The sequence below is a fragment of the Mauremys mutica genome, chromosome 13 (assembly GCF_020497125.1).
Source record: "Mauremys mutica isolate MM-2020 ecotype Southern chromosome 13, ASM2049712v1, whole genome shotgun sequence".
Classification (NCBI taxonomy): Eukaryota; Metazoa; Chordata; order Testudines; family Geoemydidae; genus Mauremys; species Mauremys mutica.
In genome coordinates this window covers 3,655,701-3,671,152 of record NC_059084.1, presented here as the reverse complement: position 1 = coordinate 3,671,152, position 15,452 = coordinate 3,655,701, and the positions used below count along the sequence as shown (strand labels likewise).

The window sequence follows — 15,452 nt, the reverse complement described above, 5'->3', positions numbered from 1 at the left end:
TCCATAGGGGCAGCATTTTGGAGGCTATTAAGAATGGCTCTGTAGCCGGTTGTATGAAGAGCTATGGCTTGAGAAATTGCTGGTAGACAGCCTGCTTAAAGAGGTACTGTGGGACCCGGAGCTGTCACTCTTGTTACTCACCCAAGGTTCTCTCCTTTTGATCTGTCAGCAAAAGGACATCTGCAGGTTCCCATCCCAGGAATTTTACAGGAGCAAGCTGACGACCTGCCCCGAGCTTAAACGCCCTCCCAGCACACTCGAACACAGACACAAAAGCGGCTGTCCAATCATCTTCGGGCACATAGAGGGGAAGGAGCAGAGTCTGATGGTCTCCACCGAGGAGGGAAACGAGAATTCCAGGGCTAACCTGGAAGAAGTGGAACAGGTGGTGAGTAGCCAGCAGGGCATTTTTTGCTGGCAGATGGTGAGGGTGGAATAAGGCAGCACTTGGACTTAGGGACATATTGTTTGGCATCTGGTATTGTTTGCTTGCTGGGTGGGTCCCATATAATAGTTATCCAGCCTGAAATGCTCTTCAGCCAATCAGCTGCGAACGTTGACGGTGGTTTTCAGTCTATGCAACCCAGCTGCCATTTTGTCACTGAAAGGAGTTGCTAAGAGACGCATAAGATCTAAACATTAATAAGGTCAATGCATCCATCGAAACAGCACGGCCCTCGCTGTGCCCATTGCACAAGCTGTGACGACACGGTTCTCGCACCATCTCTCAGGCCGGTGCTGATGGACACTTACGATCAGTCTGCGTTCATAAAATTCTGCCAGGGAGCCTCATGCTTCTTGCCAGCCACCCGTTTTCCGCACAGCGAACAAGCTCTGGCCCCACCTTCCTGTGTGCTAGAGACAGTCTTTGTATCAATCAGCCATTGGTGAAATACCACAATGCGTCTCGGTGAGATGCAGGAGCAGGTTTCTGTGCATGGAGCGTATCCTGCTAGGGAAGGACGGACTCCAGTGGTAACGGGAGAGTGAAGGTTGAGTCCCACCAAAGGACTCAGCTGGGGGGAAGGATAGGGCTGCTCCTGTCTCCCCGTCCCTCGGGCTGCTCCATTATTCCCTCTGTCTATCAAGTCCCTGATACAGCCAGACTACCACTACCTCTTAGCCATGCTTTCTTCCCTGGTGGCTGGCAGCAGCAGAGGGAGCACTGAGAGTAGATGAGTCTTCCCTGCCCTCAGTGCCAGGAACAGAATGGCCCCAGTGACCGGTTGGTGTCCATGGAGCCCTGGTGGAGGTACTGGAGCTGACAGGAGCTCATGGGGAATCTCAGAGACTGTCCCAGGCAGCCCCTGGCATTCACTTGTTTTCACACATCCAGTGAAAGGCCCAGGCCCAGGCTTGGTCTGACCAGTGGGGCTGGGCCACGTTGTTCGGGAAAGCCCGGCTTACATCACTATTTGGTGAGCACAAGCCAGTGCACAGGCTGGTCACGGGGAAAGCATTAGAGTGATGTTAACAACTGCTGCCTTTAAACGCTGCTGTAGCCAGCACAGCTCTGGTCTGCCGTGGACGGGCCCCAAAGGGAGCATTGGTCAGGGCTTGCTGAAATATCCAGCACCAGTTCAAAGATGTATGGTCCTGCTGATGTCGCAGCTAGCAAAGGCTCTCCGCAGTGTGTCAGTGGGAAGCCCTCGCTCACCCTTAGTTAATGTGGCTACCAGCACAAAACCAAGAGGAGATTGTCCTGCATCTATTCTCCCCCCCCCCCTCGTTTTAATTGTCTTGTTCCCGGGTTGACACAGTGATGTCAGCAAGGAGTTGTGCTCTGCCTCACTGAGCCCTCGGAGAGCCATGGGTAGGGCTGGGAAAGCCAGGCTGAGTTTCCCTGCTTTAATGTTAAAATCTCTGGCTTTGCTGCCCAAGAATAGCTCGACACCAGTCTCTTCCTCCACCCCTTTGGTCTCCTCGCCATGTGGACGGAGATCGGGGAGAGGCTGGGATGAGCGGTGCAACCACATACCAAACCAGTGTTGGTGAAAGGGGCCATGTGGACAAGGAGCCAGAGTGCATCACTGAGTGGGGTGTCAACGGGATGGCATAAAGCAGGAGGGAACCTCGTGTCTTCTCTTCCTTCTTCCTTCCCAGTCTGAGGGACCTGTTCTCCTCTGTCCCTCCATAGCGATTCCACCTATGTGTGGAGTGAAGGGAAAGGCTGTTTTTTCGCCCAAACAAGCAGGAGCTCACGTTGTGTCCCTCCTCAGGTGAGGATAGCAAAGCAGCTGACCCTGGATGGCACCGTCAAGCCAGTGAGTGTTGCCATCCTGAGCCCGTACAACGCCCAGGTGTCGGAGATCAACAAGCGTCTCACCCAGGAGGGTGTCCGCGGGATGACGGTTTGCACCATCATGAAAAGCCAAGGTAAGGTCGTAGGGAACGGCAGAATTCTCTATTTCAGCTTCCAGCTGGTGTGAAGTAAGGTCATTACCCTTCTCCACCCTCCTGTGGGGTGCAGCACCGTGTCACACTGAATCACCACATCTCCTGGGTCAGGGCTTGCATCAGCCACCAGGAGAGACCCCACGGAGCTGGCGTTCTGGGTGATTCTTGGTCCCAGTTGGCAGCGAAGGGAGCCCTTGAAATACGTGTTTAGAGAAATCCCCAAAATCTTTGTGTCTCAGAAAACCCCATGGATGGAGCGCAATTGTTGAACATAAGTGAAGAAGTTAAATGTGAATGACGCTTGGAGGGGAGGTCCGGGTTGTTAAAGTGAGCATTCGTCATAGAGCCAGGGTTTGCAGCTGCTCTTGTAAAAATGACGATGGGATACAGTAATGGCTCCAAAGCTGTAGGAACACAGCTGTAAGCTGCGATATTCTAGACTTTTGCTGTAGAGGAATGGATGTTACTCCAGTAGGGAAGCATAACTGGACACTTTCTGGCTAAATGCCTTTAACTTCTCCATCAATAAAACTGGTGCAATTCCTTCTCTCTAGGGAGTGAATGGAAGTACGTGATCCTGTCCACTGTACGCTCCTGCTCGCGATCGGATATTGATAGGAAACCCACCAAAAGCTGGCAAAAGAAGTATCTGGGATTTGTTACTGACCCAAACCAGGTCAATGTAGCCATCACTCGGGCTCAAGAGGGGCTCTGCATTATAGGTGAGTCTCCTGGGAAGGTGCATGAAGCTAGGGTGGGAGAAGGAAGTGGGGATCCGAATTTAGAGGGAAAAGAAGATGGTCTGTCTTCGTTTTTCTATCCGTTACAATGTCAATGATTTTGAAGTTCGAGTGGCTGGGAACCAACCCATGTATTGGAACTACCCGTCAGAGTGGAGAGCAGTGATCATATGCATCTCTCGCATGTTGTTAACATACATTCAGAGTGTATTGCCTTGTTTCTCTGTTTTTGATCATATTCTTTCTTTGCTTGCATGCTGGATCTCTAGTCCAGCAGTCTAGCAAGATGAGGCCCTGAAACATAAACTCTTGTGTCAGAGGCCCAGTCTGAGGCCTGAAGCCTGAACCAAAGTACTTCCAGGCATTGCTAAGCAAAAGCTGGGCTGTGAGCCAGAGGCAGGCCCCACTCACAGAAGTTGGCGAGAAGAGGGCTGCTAGAAGCAGGTGCATCTTAAAGGCAGGGTCAAAAGGACAGCATGATGGATAGATCTGTCTGGAACAACATGATCAGAGGAGGAGACAGCCCCTAATGAGCCAAGGGGCTGTACCTCAATACGTCAGGAGGGATGAGTGATCTGTCCTGTAACTGTATAAAAGTAGGTCCTGGAGTGCGCATCTTTGTCCGGCCTAGGGGGCAGTGGAGTGTCCCGCCACTGACTGAGCTGTGTCCATTGCCGGGGGCACATATTCGTAGTATGTCCTGTAGAGTCTACGGGAAACTATTACTGTGCTTCGTTTGACAATAAACCTGGCTCGGGTTCCTTCGTACCTTACTAGAGTCTGTGGTTGTTGGGGGTCTCTCGGGGTTTGCTGTGTCGGCGACCTGCGCAGAGCCAGGGCAGCACACAGAGGGAACACGCACGCAGCCGACTGTTACCATCGTGCAAGAGCAGAGCACCACACCGGTAGCTACTGACTACAAGCAGAATTTGACCTGTTGGTCACTTGGACAGGATATGTTTACAGTGATGTGGCAATGGGGGGGCCTTGGCTGGGGACTTTGGAGCTGAAGGAAACGTCCCCCCGGGTTATCCAGCAGTTTGGCTTTTTTCTCCAGGCCCAGAGGTTACAGACGGGTCCGCCAAGCGTTCTGTGGAAACAGATTAGCCTCTTCTGCTCACTGTTGTTTTTCCCTTCTACCAACAGGAAACCGTTATCTCCTGGAATCCAACCCTTTGTGGAGAAGACTGCTGGAGCATTACAAACGGATGGGATGCAGCACTTTGGCTCACGACATTCGAGTCAGGAAGAAGTCAGCCCTTCGCTGAGGTGAATGGATCACAACTGGCTAAACCAGTCCCTGCCCGAAATGTTTGCTGGGCCCATTGGGGAACAATGCTGCGTTCAAGCCTCTTTTCCACCCGTCAGGCATTAACCAGTGAACAAAAGGCACCAGGGACTGACAAGCTGCACTATCCTTGCATGTTGACCACTCACCTTAAGCTTTTTTTAATGAAAAGGCAACCTTGGATCAAGACTTTCAGCATTTGCAAACCAAAAAGCTTTTGTGCAGGGGGAGGTTGTGCTATGTTGTGGAAGCCAAGAGAGCCTCAGTGGAATTCCCAACCTGCCTTTTTGTGACAGCAGCTATTCTTTGGGGACCAAATAGATATTTCCACTTCATCAGGAGCCGAAGGATGGCGTGTGACAGACCTGCAGCTGAGCTGTGATGTGTCATGCTAGGACCAAGGCTGCCGAGTGCTACCACTAATTCTGAAACCCAAGGCCAGGAACCTGCTACAGCTATCTCATTTCTCAAAGCAGAAAGAACAATCTGTGTTTTACTTTAAATGAAGGAAGAAACAGGGAGAAAACCAGCAAAACCAAACCCAGAACATGAAATATTCTTGGCCTTTAAGAATTGGTAAATATCAATTAGCCAAGGCCAAGTATTTTTATAAATAGACATATTGACTCTTAGTGCAAAGGAGGTTGTGATGACCAGTATAAAGCAAATGAAGACCGTGCAGGACAACCTCTACCAGCAGATTTTGACATTGTAAAGATATTTTTAAGCTGCCCACCTAGTTTTACTTGAAAATGTTTCCTCGTGTAAAGAATGTTTCCTCGTTTTGTTTTGTTTTGTTTTAAAGCTGCTTCTAACTTATTGACTTTTAACTCAGTGAACTTTGCTTTGCAATCAAAGGCCCATACTTTTGGCCATGTGATATGTATGTGTATATATTTTTAAAATAGCCAAATTCCTGTGCACTGGGAGGTGTAAATCAGTAGAGAACAGGAGGCTGACAGGAACAGGAATTATTTTTCCCAGTAATTCAGTTCTGGTCATGCCTGTGTAGTAGTGAAATGGTGCTCAGCACTGAGCCTTGTTAAGCTGGAGCTGCTTATGTAGGTGTGGTATTTCTGGGGGACAGCACCCTTCTCATTAGTCCAGTTCTGACTATACGTGTGCCTGCCTCAGCGCTCCCTGAGACCAAACACATGGACACCTGTAGATGTCCATGTAAGACTGATCCAAGCTGCCATTGCAACAGGTTTGTTTTTTTATATCAAATGAAAACAAGGTGGGCCAAGTGTCGTCCCTGTACTGACCTTTGTGACTTCAACAAGAGTTGTAGCAGGGATGAATGAGTGTTGTGATTGCAGGGCTCCTTTCCAATGGGAAGGAATGTGCAATAAGAAAACCTGAACAGCCAGCATGTAATGTCATGCTCCATTTCTGTGATCCTTCCTGTTAGGTTTGAGTCATGTGCAGCCACGGAAAGGACAGAAGCTGTGGAGAAGGTTCTCATTCCTCTACTGTTTGTTTTGAAACTGCTTGCTTGCTCTCCTGCCATGTAGTAGACCTGGTTTCTGGTGAAAGAGAACACACACATCTGCTCTTCTAGTACTGCAGCATATGGGTCCAAGTCCCATGTCTGAGGAAAGAATGCAGAAGGCTTCCTCATTATTTCTAAGGGGCACTGGGTAAAGGCTGGTCATAGAATCTGAGGCCGGAAGGGATCACCACCTCATCCAGATTGACCTCTTGTGTATCACAGGCCACTGCACACTAAGCCCAACCACCAAAGTTTTACAGCCCTCAAGAGACCAAACTCTTATGTGCCACAGGCAGAGAACGGGTGAGTTCTCAGGCCTGACAGTTGTCCCACATTGAAGCCTCTTATCTCAAGGATTCCAAATGGGCCTTGTTTTTGCAAACTAACTGTTTTTATGACTCCAGAATAAATTCTAAACAGGGGTCGCTTTGTGGACTAGTGAAACGGATGGTGACGGTATTGGAATCCTTAAATTTAGAATAGTGCAGGCATCACAGCAGAGAGAATATTGTATAGCTCGCACACTCATCATGGTCCCTTTAAGCCTAGTGGGCCTTATTCTCCTCCCTCTAGTATAAATCCAGCATTTCTCCATGGAAAGAATGCAGGTTACACCAGTGTACAACTGGTATAAATGAGAGGAGAACCAGACACACTGTAGGGGCTTAGTTTGATACTGCTGAGCATTATTTAGCCGTGTTACTTTGGCATGTACCATTTTCCACTTGTTTGTATTTAAAAAAAACAAAAACAAAACACCCCCCTCTCCGCCAAACTACTACACCTTGTGAGGCAAAGTCTAGAGTGAAGTACTTTGTCCAGTCACTGTTATCTTACAAGGCAACAGATCAGCAACTTCTCCGGAAACTTATTCTGAAAGAGAACGGTCCCATAACCTGTGTTTGAAAATGCTGCCCTGTGGCCTACCAACTACAGGGAGATCGCAGCTCAGACTGCTGGGTTGCATTGATGTTGTAAATAGGTAGTTGCATAATTGATCATGTAGCCTCAGTAGCCAGGGGTTAGTAGGAAGGGCAATTAATGTAACGTTTTGTAGAGACTATTACTGATAACTGAATACAGCATTATGGACATTGTGCTTCTGGATATACAGAATCAGAGAAGTTAATATGGAAAAGACTCATTAAATGTAGTCCAGCTTCTGATGCGCAGAAAGATTTGAATCAGTTATTTATGATGGAAGGATTTTTACATAAAACTATTGACATAAAGACAAACCTTTTTTTATTATGGGGGGGAGGGAAGAAAAAAGCCCCCACTATAATTCCCCGGCACGTGTCTGGCACGATGGTGTGCAGTTTGTCGGCCACATCACAAGCACCACATCTTGGAGTTTGATTAAAAACAAGGCTTGTGAATGGTAAAATAGATCAGAATGGTTTCTTAGGGAGATACTATGAGTGGGAAATAGTCTTTCATCGTAAACATCAGGAGTTGAACTCCAGCTGGTGCTGACCATAGGTGCATGCCCAAAGAACAGCACAATGGCTGCAGTTTGGGTGGAAAGGGGTCCATCCCAGTCCTGAAACCCCTGAAAAGTCATGCACAGCCCACTAGGCCGTGTGTCTGACAGGAGTGGTGGCGGGGTGGGTATGGGCTGTAGCTAAGAGGTTGGAGTACAATCTAAGCACAGCACCCTCACCACCCAGGGCTGGTGCAAGGATGCTTCGCGCCCTAGGCGAAACTTCCACCTTGTGCCTTCCCCCCCCATCCGCGCCCCCGCCCTGAGGTGCCCCCCCATGGCAGCTCCCCACCCTCTGTCCTGAGGCACCCCCGCCGCCCCAGCTCACCCCTGCTCCATCTCCGCCCCGAGCACACCATCGCTGCTTCACTTCTCCTGCCTCCCAGGCTTGCAGTGCCAAGGAGGAGGCGGGGCAGGGGTGAGCTGAGGCGGCCCTATCACCACCCCCACTCCATACAGCTTGTTCTTTCTGCAGGATTGGGGTAAGGGGCTGTCTTTGGGTTCTCAGCCAGAAGACAAGCACCTGTTAAAATTGCCTTTGTGGTACATGTCCATTCATACTGGAGGGTAGCGTCGCTTTCCCCACCACTGTCTAGACTTTGACCCTATGTGAGTTCAGGAAAGGTGATCTGCATGTAGAGTAAACAGTGTCTCAGGCTTCAAGCCGACTGATCGTTGTGATTTTAGCAATCTCCTGTGGGTCTGCTCCTGCTCCCAGTAAAACCAATAGAAAAATCATCCTTGGCTTCAGTAGGAATAGACTGGTGCTATTCCTGAGGAGCCGTTCAGCTGTGTAGAATATGATCCACTGCAATAAATCAGTTTTTAAATGGAAATGTTACGTGTTGTGAAATGCAAATTAAGGAACCTTAAACGTGACAGGTTTTTTATCTTGTTTGTGTCTGTAACGTGTGACTTGTAACAGGTTTGGAACAACATTTTTGGATACAAATATTTTTATCTGCCCCTAATGTTTTTAAATAAGAACCTTAACATTCCTGTTTCATATGTAAGCCATAATTGTAAAGATGATTGAATTTATTAAATGAAAAATGTTTATTTATGGGGATGAGGTCTGTGTGTGTGTGTGTGTATGTCCATGCGTGAATAGACTCTGTGCTGTATTTAATTTAAAGGATTCTACAGAACTGAATCTGGACAGAAACATGGGAAAAGAGGAAGTTAGCATTAACCCCAATATTCAACAGAAGAAAAACTGTTTTACAGAGCAGCAAAGAATCCTGTGGCACCTTATAGACTAACAGACGTTTTGCAGCATGAGCTTTTGTGGGTGAATACCCACTTCTTCGGATGCAAGAAGAAGTGGGTATTCACCCACGAAAGCTCATGCTGCAAAACGTCTGTTAGTCTATAAGGTGCCACAGGATTCTTTGCTGCTTTTACAGAACCAGACTAACACGGCTACCCCTCTGATGTTTTACAGAGGTTGATCACCCTGGAGATTTTGCCCTCTCCTGTTTTAAGTCAAAAAAGGATCTTTTCCTGCACTGTAGAGCATTACCATGGGATGGGAAATGAGAGGGCAACTACATGGCAGAGGCTGGTGGAAGGAACCTGGGCATGGAGACTGGGCAGTGGTGAGTGACCGTGGGGATTGGGATTTAGGTGAGTATGTGCGTGTAAAGAGAGCACTGTTGCTGTGACAAGGGGCAATGAGGAAAGGACACAAGGAGTCGGCGGGGGAAGGGCAATGAAAAGTGAGGACATTATGTGGGAAGAAGGCGCTGGGTCAGCTGTTGATTTGTAGGAAGGCACCGGACAGTGGATAAACTTCCCCTAAATTGTTTTGTGTCAGACACAATGTGGTCATCTTGTTACCCACGGCTATAGTCTGCTTAGCCTACTCGCTACAAGGGGTAGCTGACCTTCATCGGCAACGGATGGCACAAAGGGTGGGGTGGAGGCACCAGGTGGTGGTGACTGTTAAATTGTGTTGTTTTCAGACCATAAAGATGTATATGAGGCACTTCGTGAAATTACAATTTAAGACAGAAGCTCAATTTTTATGCAAAAACCTTTAAAAATACATTTTAAATTTTACTTATTCAACTTCTTTGAATTGATAAAATTAGAAAATTCTCATCTGCTGCTTCATCCATCAGGGTTCGCACATGGTGCTCTCCATGTCTTCATCAGGATAAGGTTTTGTCTTCAATGTGATGGTATCACGCCACTGTTCATAGACAAGTGTGTATGCCTCTGCCCTTTTAACTGTGAATCTATAGGATCTGTCAGACAGCAGGTTCCGGATTTCACACATGTTGGACGTGACCGGCATTATTCCACACTGGATCCGCTCTTGCTGGGCTCGGGGCTCCAATAGCTTAAACCTGAGTTCATACTGTTCAGGCTGTGACTGTTGACTTGTGATAAACCACTTGAGGCTCACCCAGTCCTCATGTGCCACTGATTCCTTTCGATCAAACATCACTGGCATCTTGGTACTCAGAACAAGCCTAATGTGTGGGATTTTGGTAGCCCCAACATCCGACACCAGACGATGCTTGACATACAACCTTCCAGGCACTAGCATGGCAAGGAAATTATCCATCAGCTCAGACAGATTTGACAGCTTTTGCTTGACTAAGTCCCACTTGGCGAGGAATGTTACCATGTCATAGGTCTCCAGGAAGTGGACCAGCTCCTCCCGCCCCTGTTCCAATTGTTCTAACAGGTCAGTTAAGAGCAACAACTGGATTTTGGTTTGGACTGTTCCCACCTTCTTCATCCTCTGGAATCTCCAGGGGTCAATCAGCTGGAACATTGTGGTGGGCAGCATGAGGTGGTTCTGGTCTCCCAGTGCCAAATGCTTGGGCAGAATTTCAATGTAATAAGAGCACTTTTTCAGAAGCTCAATTCGCTTATGGTGGCGTTTCAGCAGGTGGAGACTCAAGTCAGCATGCAGGAACTCCAGCACAATGTTCTTCCTCTCCATGTACATCTTCCAGGTTTCATTCTCCTGATCCTCCTCTTCGCTGTACAAAATACTCTGCAGATTGTTTTCTATCTCATTCAAATACACATCCATGGTTCCAAAACTCATAGTTGCTGTGCAGGAAAGCAACAATAACATCATTTAAGAACCAAAGGAAAAGCAGTCAATATGGAGCATACTATGATGGTGACTGCTGTTTCCTTATACTACTTTAACATTAATTATAAATTATCTTAGAAATTAGAGATGGGATAAGAACTGTTAGACTCAATCAGGCTCCCTGCCAATGCAAGAACGTTTCTTTCTAAGATTATGATTTTGAGTGCTTTGTCTAGTCTAGTCCTAAATATCCCAATCAACTGGGCTCCTGCTATTTCCCTTGAGGGACTATATCTTTGTTTAATAGATAAGAACATAAGAATGGCCATACTGGGTCAGACCAATGGTCCATTTTGCCCAATATCCTGTCTACCAATGGTGGCCAATGCCAGATGCTTCAGAGAGAATGAACAGGACAATTGGTGAGTGATCCATCCCCTGTTGTCCACACCTAGCTTCTAGCAATCAGGGTCTAGGGCCTCTCTCAGAGCAAGGGGTTGCATCCCTGACCATCTTGGCTAATAGCCATTGATGGACCTATCCTCCATGAACTCATCTAATTGTTTTTTTTTAACCCCACCATAGCTTTGGCCTTCACAACATCCTCTGGCAAAGAGTTCTATAGGCTGACTGTGTTGTGTGAAGAAATGCTTCCTTTTGTTTGTTTTAAATCTGCTGCCTAGTAATGTCATTAGGTGACCCCTGGTTCTTGTGTTATGTGAAGGGGTAAATAACTGATCCTGATACTCTCACATTTTTTCCTCATCTCATTCGTTCTATTGAGACCACTTTATACCGCCCTAAGTTCTCTCTTTCTCCATTCTTGCTGGTCATTCACATCTCTCATATCTGCAGATGTCTACATCCCTCCCTTAGTTTGCTTAGCCAAGCTATACACACATTCAGGTCTTAGGCTTTCCTTTAGGCAGCTGCAGGATATTGGCTTCAAATCAGCTTGGCTACTATCTTTAAAAGACCTCCAATCTATCAACATCTTTCTGGGAGTGCAGTGGCCTGAACTCAATGTGATGGTCCCAGTGCTACCTCACCAGAGTTGTAAGGAGAGGAACTGTCATGTGTCCTTTCTGTTTGACAGTGCAACCCACTGCTAAATGTCAACGTTTTGAATGACCAATCCTTCTCCCCACCTTTCGTTTAGTTTACATTATAATGGTTCAGAATGAATTATATTAATTTGCCTGTGGATGAAACGTGTTATTCTACATGCGTTTCACTGTAACAACATGACACACAACACGTGGAAAATAACCGTGAACGAAGTAATGGTTAATCAGTCAGAAAAGGGACAATGGAAATGGCCCTTTATAACTCCACCTCTGCTCTGTCTCCTTCGTTGTATCTATTTCCTACAATGACCAAGGCAAGGGTACTATTTGATACCACTGCTGAGCCAATGTAGCCATGGAAGACCTACCTGTATTATCTTTTAGTTGAGGTATCTATGGCTTAGGTATCAAAAATAGAATTGTCAGCTAAATTCCGGTTCTTGAATCTTCACTGACAGTGATAATGACTGAACCAGAATGCAGCTTGTTTTGGATGCCAGTTTGAAGCCCATATTTAGGCTTGAAAACGGAACATAGTTGATATGGAAGACAAAGAAAATGTGCAATGTCAAGCTGTTGCTTTGCTAGCCTAGCTACGCTTCAATACCATGAAGAGGGTGCTAGTGACACACGGAGACTAGTTCTCAAGTAGCTATCTGACAGCCAGGGCATTAGCGGCTTTTTCTCAGAGTTGTTTTTTATAAAGTGGTTACAGTGCATAATTCTGAAATTTTACTCTTCCTCCTCACATGTTTTCTGACAAGACCGTGTTACCTAGTGGGTAGAACAGCACCAATCTGTGCCCCATTATCCTCATTTATATAATGAGGTTGGTAATACTTAACTTCATGGGGCATTATTTTATGAGATATAATTAAATCTGTGACATGCTTTCAGTCTTTGGATTATAGAAGTGCAAAAGTGTCACTTATTTCTCACGGTGAGTGAGGGAATATCTTCTATTGGACCAGCTTCTACTGGTGAGAGACAAGCTTTTGAGCTTTCAGCATGTACCTTTCCCAGACCTGAAGAAGAACTTGGTGTAGATGGAAAGCTTCTCTCTCTCTCACCTACAGAAATTGGTCCACTCCGCCTTGTCTCTCTGATATCCTGGGACCAACACACCATGCACTTACTTTAATGATTATCCTTTCAGTCCCAGGGATACTTTTTCAAGGATGTCCTGAATTTTGTAAACTTTATTCTTTCCACCAGAACAATGTGGGAAAACAAGGTAAAGCCAAAAATTTGACACAGATCAGCCCCAGGGCACCACAGTATAAAATGTAATATAGAGCTAGCAGTTTATTGGGTTATATAGCCCCAAACTTTAGATGATGTAAAAATGATCTCTTACAAAGCTAAATCAAACAGAAATGTTTCTGTAATTATTTCTGCATTCCATTGGACAGAGATGCTTTTAAAACACTTGCGTGGTTTTATGGAGGAATAAGGATCTAGCTCAGGGGTAGGCAACCTATGGCATGTGTGCCGAAGGCAGCATGCGAGCTGACTTTCAGTGGCACTCACACTGCCTGGGTCCTGGCCTCCGGTCTGGGGGGCTCTGTATTTTAATTTAATTTTAAATGAAGCTTCTTAAATATTTTAAAAACCTTAGTTACTTTACATACAACAATAGTTTAGTTATATATTATAGACTTATAGAAAGAGACCTTCTAAAAACATTAAAATGTATTACTGGCACGTGAAACCTTAAATTAGAGTGAATAAATTAACTCAGCACAGCAGTTCTGAAAGGTTGCCAACCCCTGATCTAGCTGCATGCAACAATTGCAGGAATTAGGGCCTAAAAAATGAAAGCAGGGAAGATGCTGAAAATGAAACTGACTATAACTGACAGTGAAATTGGCTTATGCCTTGCAGTTTGGTCAGAGAAAGCCAAAAGAGGCAGCGGGATGAGGGAGAAGTGAATTTAGATTTTAACAATGTGTTCAGCTTTAGTACCTGAGGCTGATGTAAATTGTTGGGAGGGAGGTGCCTAATTCCCTGAGGAACCTTGGACAATCCCAGCCAGAAGGCCTAAGTGGCAGGCTAGGGAGAGCCTGGTGCTGCCAGTATGATACACAGGGTCTGGTAGTGCTGAACTGTGGCTGCTTTTGTGTTTTCTGTTGTACCCTAGAAAGAGGTAATTGTTCCTCCTCCTTATGGGCATGACAGCGCAGGGCCCAGTCCGACCCTGATGCAACACCCTGACTCTGGGGGCAGCTGATGCTCCAGCCGAAGGGCAGGTGAGGCGCTGGAAGGGAGGCAGCTGGGGTGCCCTGCTAATGGCAGTGAGGGGATCCGGGGCTTGCCCCCCGCCAGCTGGGGAGTGCCAGGCCTCCTTGGCTTCCTCCCTTTGTGCCCAGAGAAGGGACTCCCCCCCACTGCCTTGGGGGGCTCCCCTGAGCCTCTGTGCTGGCTCCTGGGAGGGGCTGTCCACCCCCTCCTCTCTGCCCGCCATCCACCCCCGGGAGTCCTTCCCTCTCCGTGCCCCTCCGCTGAGAACTCCCCCCTTTCTGCACCCTCCCTTCAGGGATCCCCCCTCCATGCCCCTCCCCCAGGATCCCCCCCTTCCTGCACCATCCTCTCAGGTGTCCCTCCTCCGCCCCCCCGGCTCCCTCCCCCCGGCCCCCCTTTCTGCCCCCGGGGTCCCCTCGGGCTGGTTTCCCGCGGTGGGGGGCGAGGCTCCTGACCTGTGGCCGAGCCGGGCGGCGTGTCCCGGGGCAGCTCCCCGCCGCCCCCTCGCTTGGGCCGGGCTGCCCTGGCTCCGCCAGCCCCAGGCAGCTGCCATGGGAACCCATTGTTCGTGCAGCCCCCCCCCCCTCGGGTTCCGGGGCCCGCCCCGTCTGCCCCCCGCGGGCAGGGGGGCGCTGGGCTGAGGGGGGGTTCGAGTGGGGGGGGGTAAATGGGTGAGGGGCGGGGAGAGGCACAGGCAGAGCTGTGGGGGGCGGGGAGAGGCAGAGGAGGGGGGCTGGGCAGGGCTGTGGGGGTGGGGGCCAGGGAGAGGCACAGGCAGGGCTGGGGTAGGAGGCTGGGTAGGAGGCTGGGGAGGTGGGAGAGGCACAGGCAGGGCTGTGGGGGGCGGGGAGAGGCAGAGAAGGGGGCTGAGCAGGGTTGTGGGGGTGGGGGCCAGGGAAAGGCACAGGGAGGTCAGGGGGTGGGGGGCTGGGGGAAGCACAGGCAGGGCTGGGGAGGTGGGAGAGGCACAGGCAGGGCTGGGGAGGTCTGTGGGGGGCTGGGAGAGGCAGAGGAGGGGGGCTGAGCAGGGTTGTGGGGGTGGGGGCCAGGGAGAGGCACAGGGAGGTCAGGGGGTGGGGGGCTGGGGGAAGCACAGGCAGGGCTGGGGAGGTGGGAGAGGCAGAGAAGTGGGGCTGGGCAGGGCTGTGGGAGCGGGGAGTGGGGAGAGGCACAGGTAGGGCTGGGGTAGGAGGCTGGGGAGGTGGGAGAGGCACAGGCAGGGCTGGGGAGGTCTGTGAGGGGCTGGGAGAGGCAGAGGAGGGGGGCTGAGCAGGGTTGTGGGGGTGGGGGCCAGGGAGAGGCACAGGCAGGGCTGGGGAGGTCTGTGAGGGGCTGGGAGAGGCAGAGGAGGGGGGCTGAGCAGGGTTGTGGGGGTGGGGGCCAGGGAGAGGCACAGGCAGGGCTGGGGAGATCTGTGGGGGGCTGGGAGAGGCAGAGGAGGGAGGCTGAGCAGGGTTGTGGGGGTGGGGGCCAGGGAGAGGCACAGGGAGGTCAGAGGGTGGGGGGCAGGGGGAGGCACAGGCAGGGCTGGGGGGAGGGGGCTGGTAGAGGCAGAGGAGGGGGCTGGGGAGGTTGGAGAGGCACAGGTGGGGGTCTAGATGAGGGGGGAACGAGGGGTGGGTGAGTGAGGGGCAGCTGGGTTGGTTCTGCTGCACTGGGCAGGATGGGGGGGTCTGAGCTGGGTCAGTG

The 15,452-nt window shown here is 49.4% G+C and overlaps 3 protein-coding genes across 10 annotated transcripts in view; 2 read left to right on the top strand and 1 right to left on the bottom strand.

Moving 5' to 3' along the window:
* The window catches only part of HELZ2 (helicase with zinc finger 2), a 46,781-nt gene extending 39,692 nt beyond the window's left edge, over nt 1–7,089 (top strand). For all 3 annotated transcript variants that reach the window (XM_044985592.1, XM_044985590.1, XM_044985591.1), the window contains 4 exons: nt 170–388; nt 2,220–2,376; nt 2,952–3,119; nt 4,284–7,089. In XM_044985592.1, the coding sequence (XP_044841527.1) occupies nt 170–388; nt 2,220–2,376; nt 2,952–3,119; nt 4,284–4,405 (666 nt within the window). In that variant the 3' untranslated portion in view covers nt 4,406–7,089. The remainder of the gene's footprint in view (nt 1–169; nt 389–2,219; nt 2,377–2,951; nt 3,120–4,283) is intronic.
* Nucleotides 7,090–9,421: 2,332 nt separating this feature from the next.
* FNDC11 (fibronectin type III domain containing 11) lies at nt 9,422–14,326 on the bottom strand. Its single transcript, XM_044984681.1, is given in 3 exon segments — nt 9,422–10,469; nt 14,219–14,296; nt 14,299–14,326. Coding segments are annotated over 3 exon segments (1,056 nt in total). The 3' UTR covers nt 9,422–9,519.
* Nucleotides 11,995–15,452, top strand: part of PDYN (prodynorphin) — a 103,533-nt gene continuing 100,075 nt past the window's right edge. For 4 of the 6 annotated variants that reach the window (XM_044984690.1, XM_044984687.1, XM_044984685.1 and 1 more), the window contains exons 1-2: nt 11,995–12,351; nt 13,663–13,771. The gene's annotated coding sequence lies outside the window, so the exon portion shown is untranslated. Of the gene's footprint in view, nt 12,352–13,652; nt 13,772–15,452 lie in introns of those variants that run through there. The other 2 variants (XM_044984686.1, XM_044984688.1) reach the window with 2 other exon arrangements.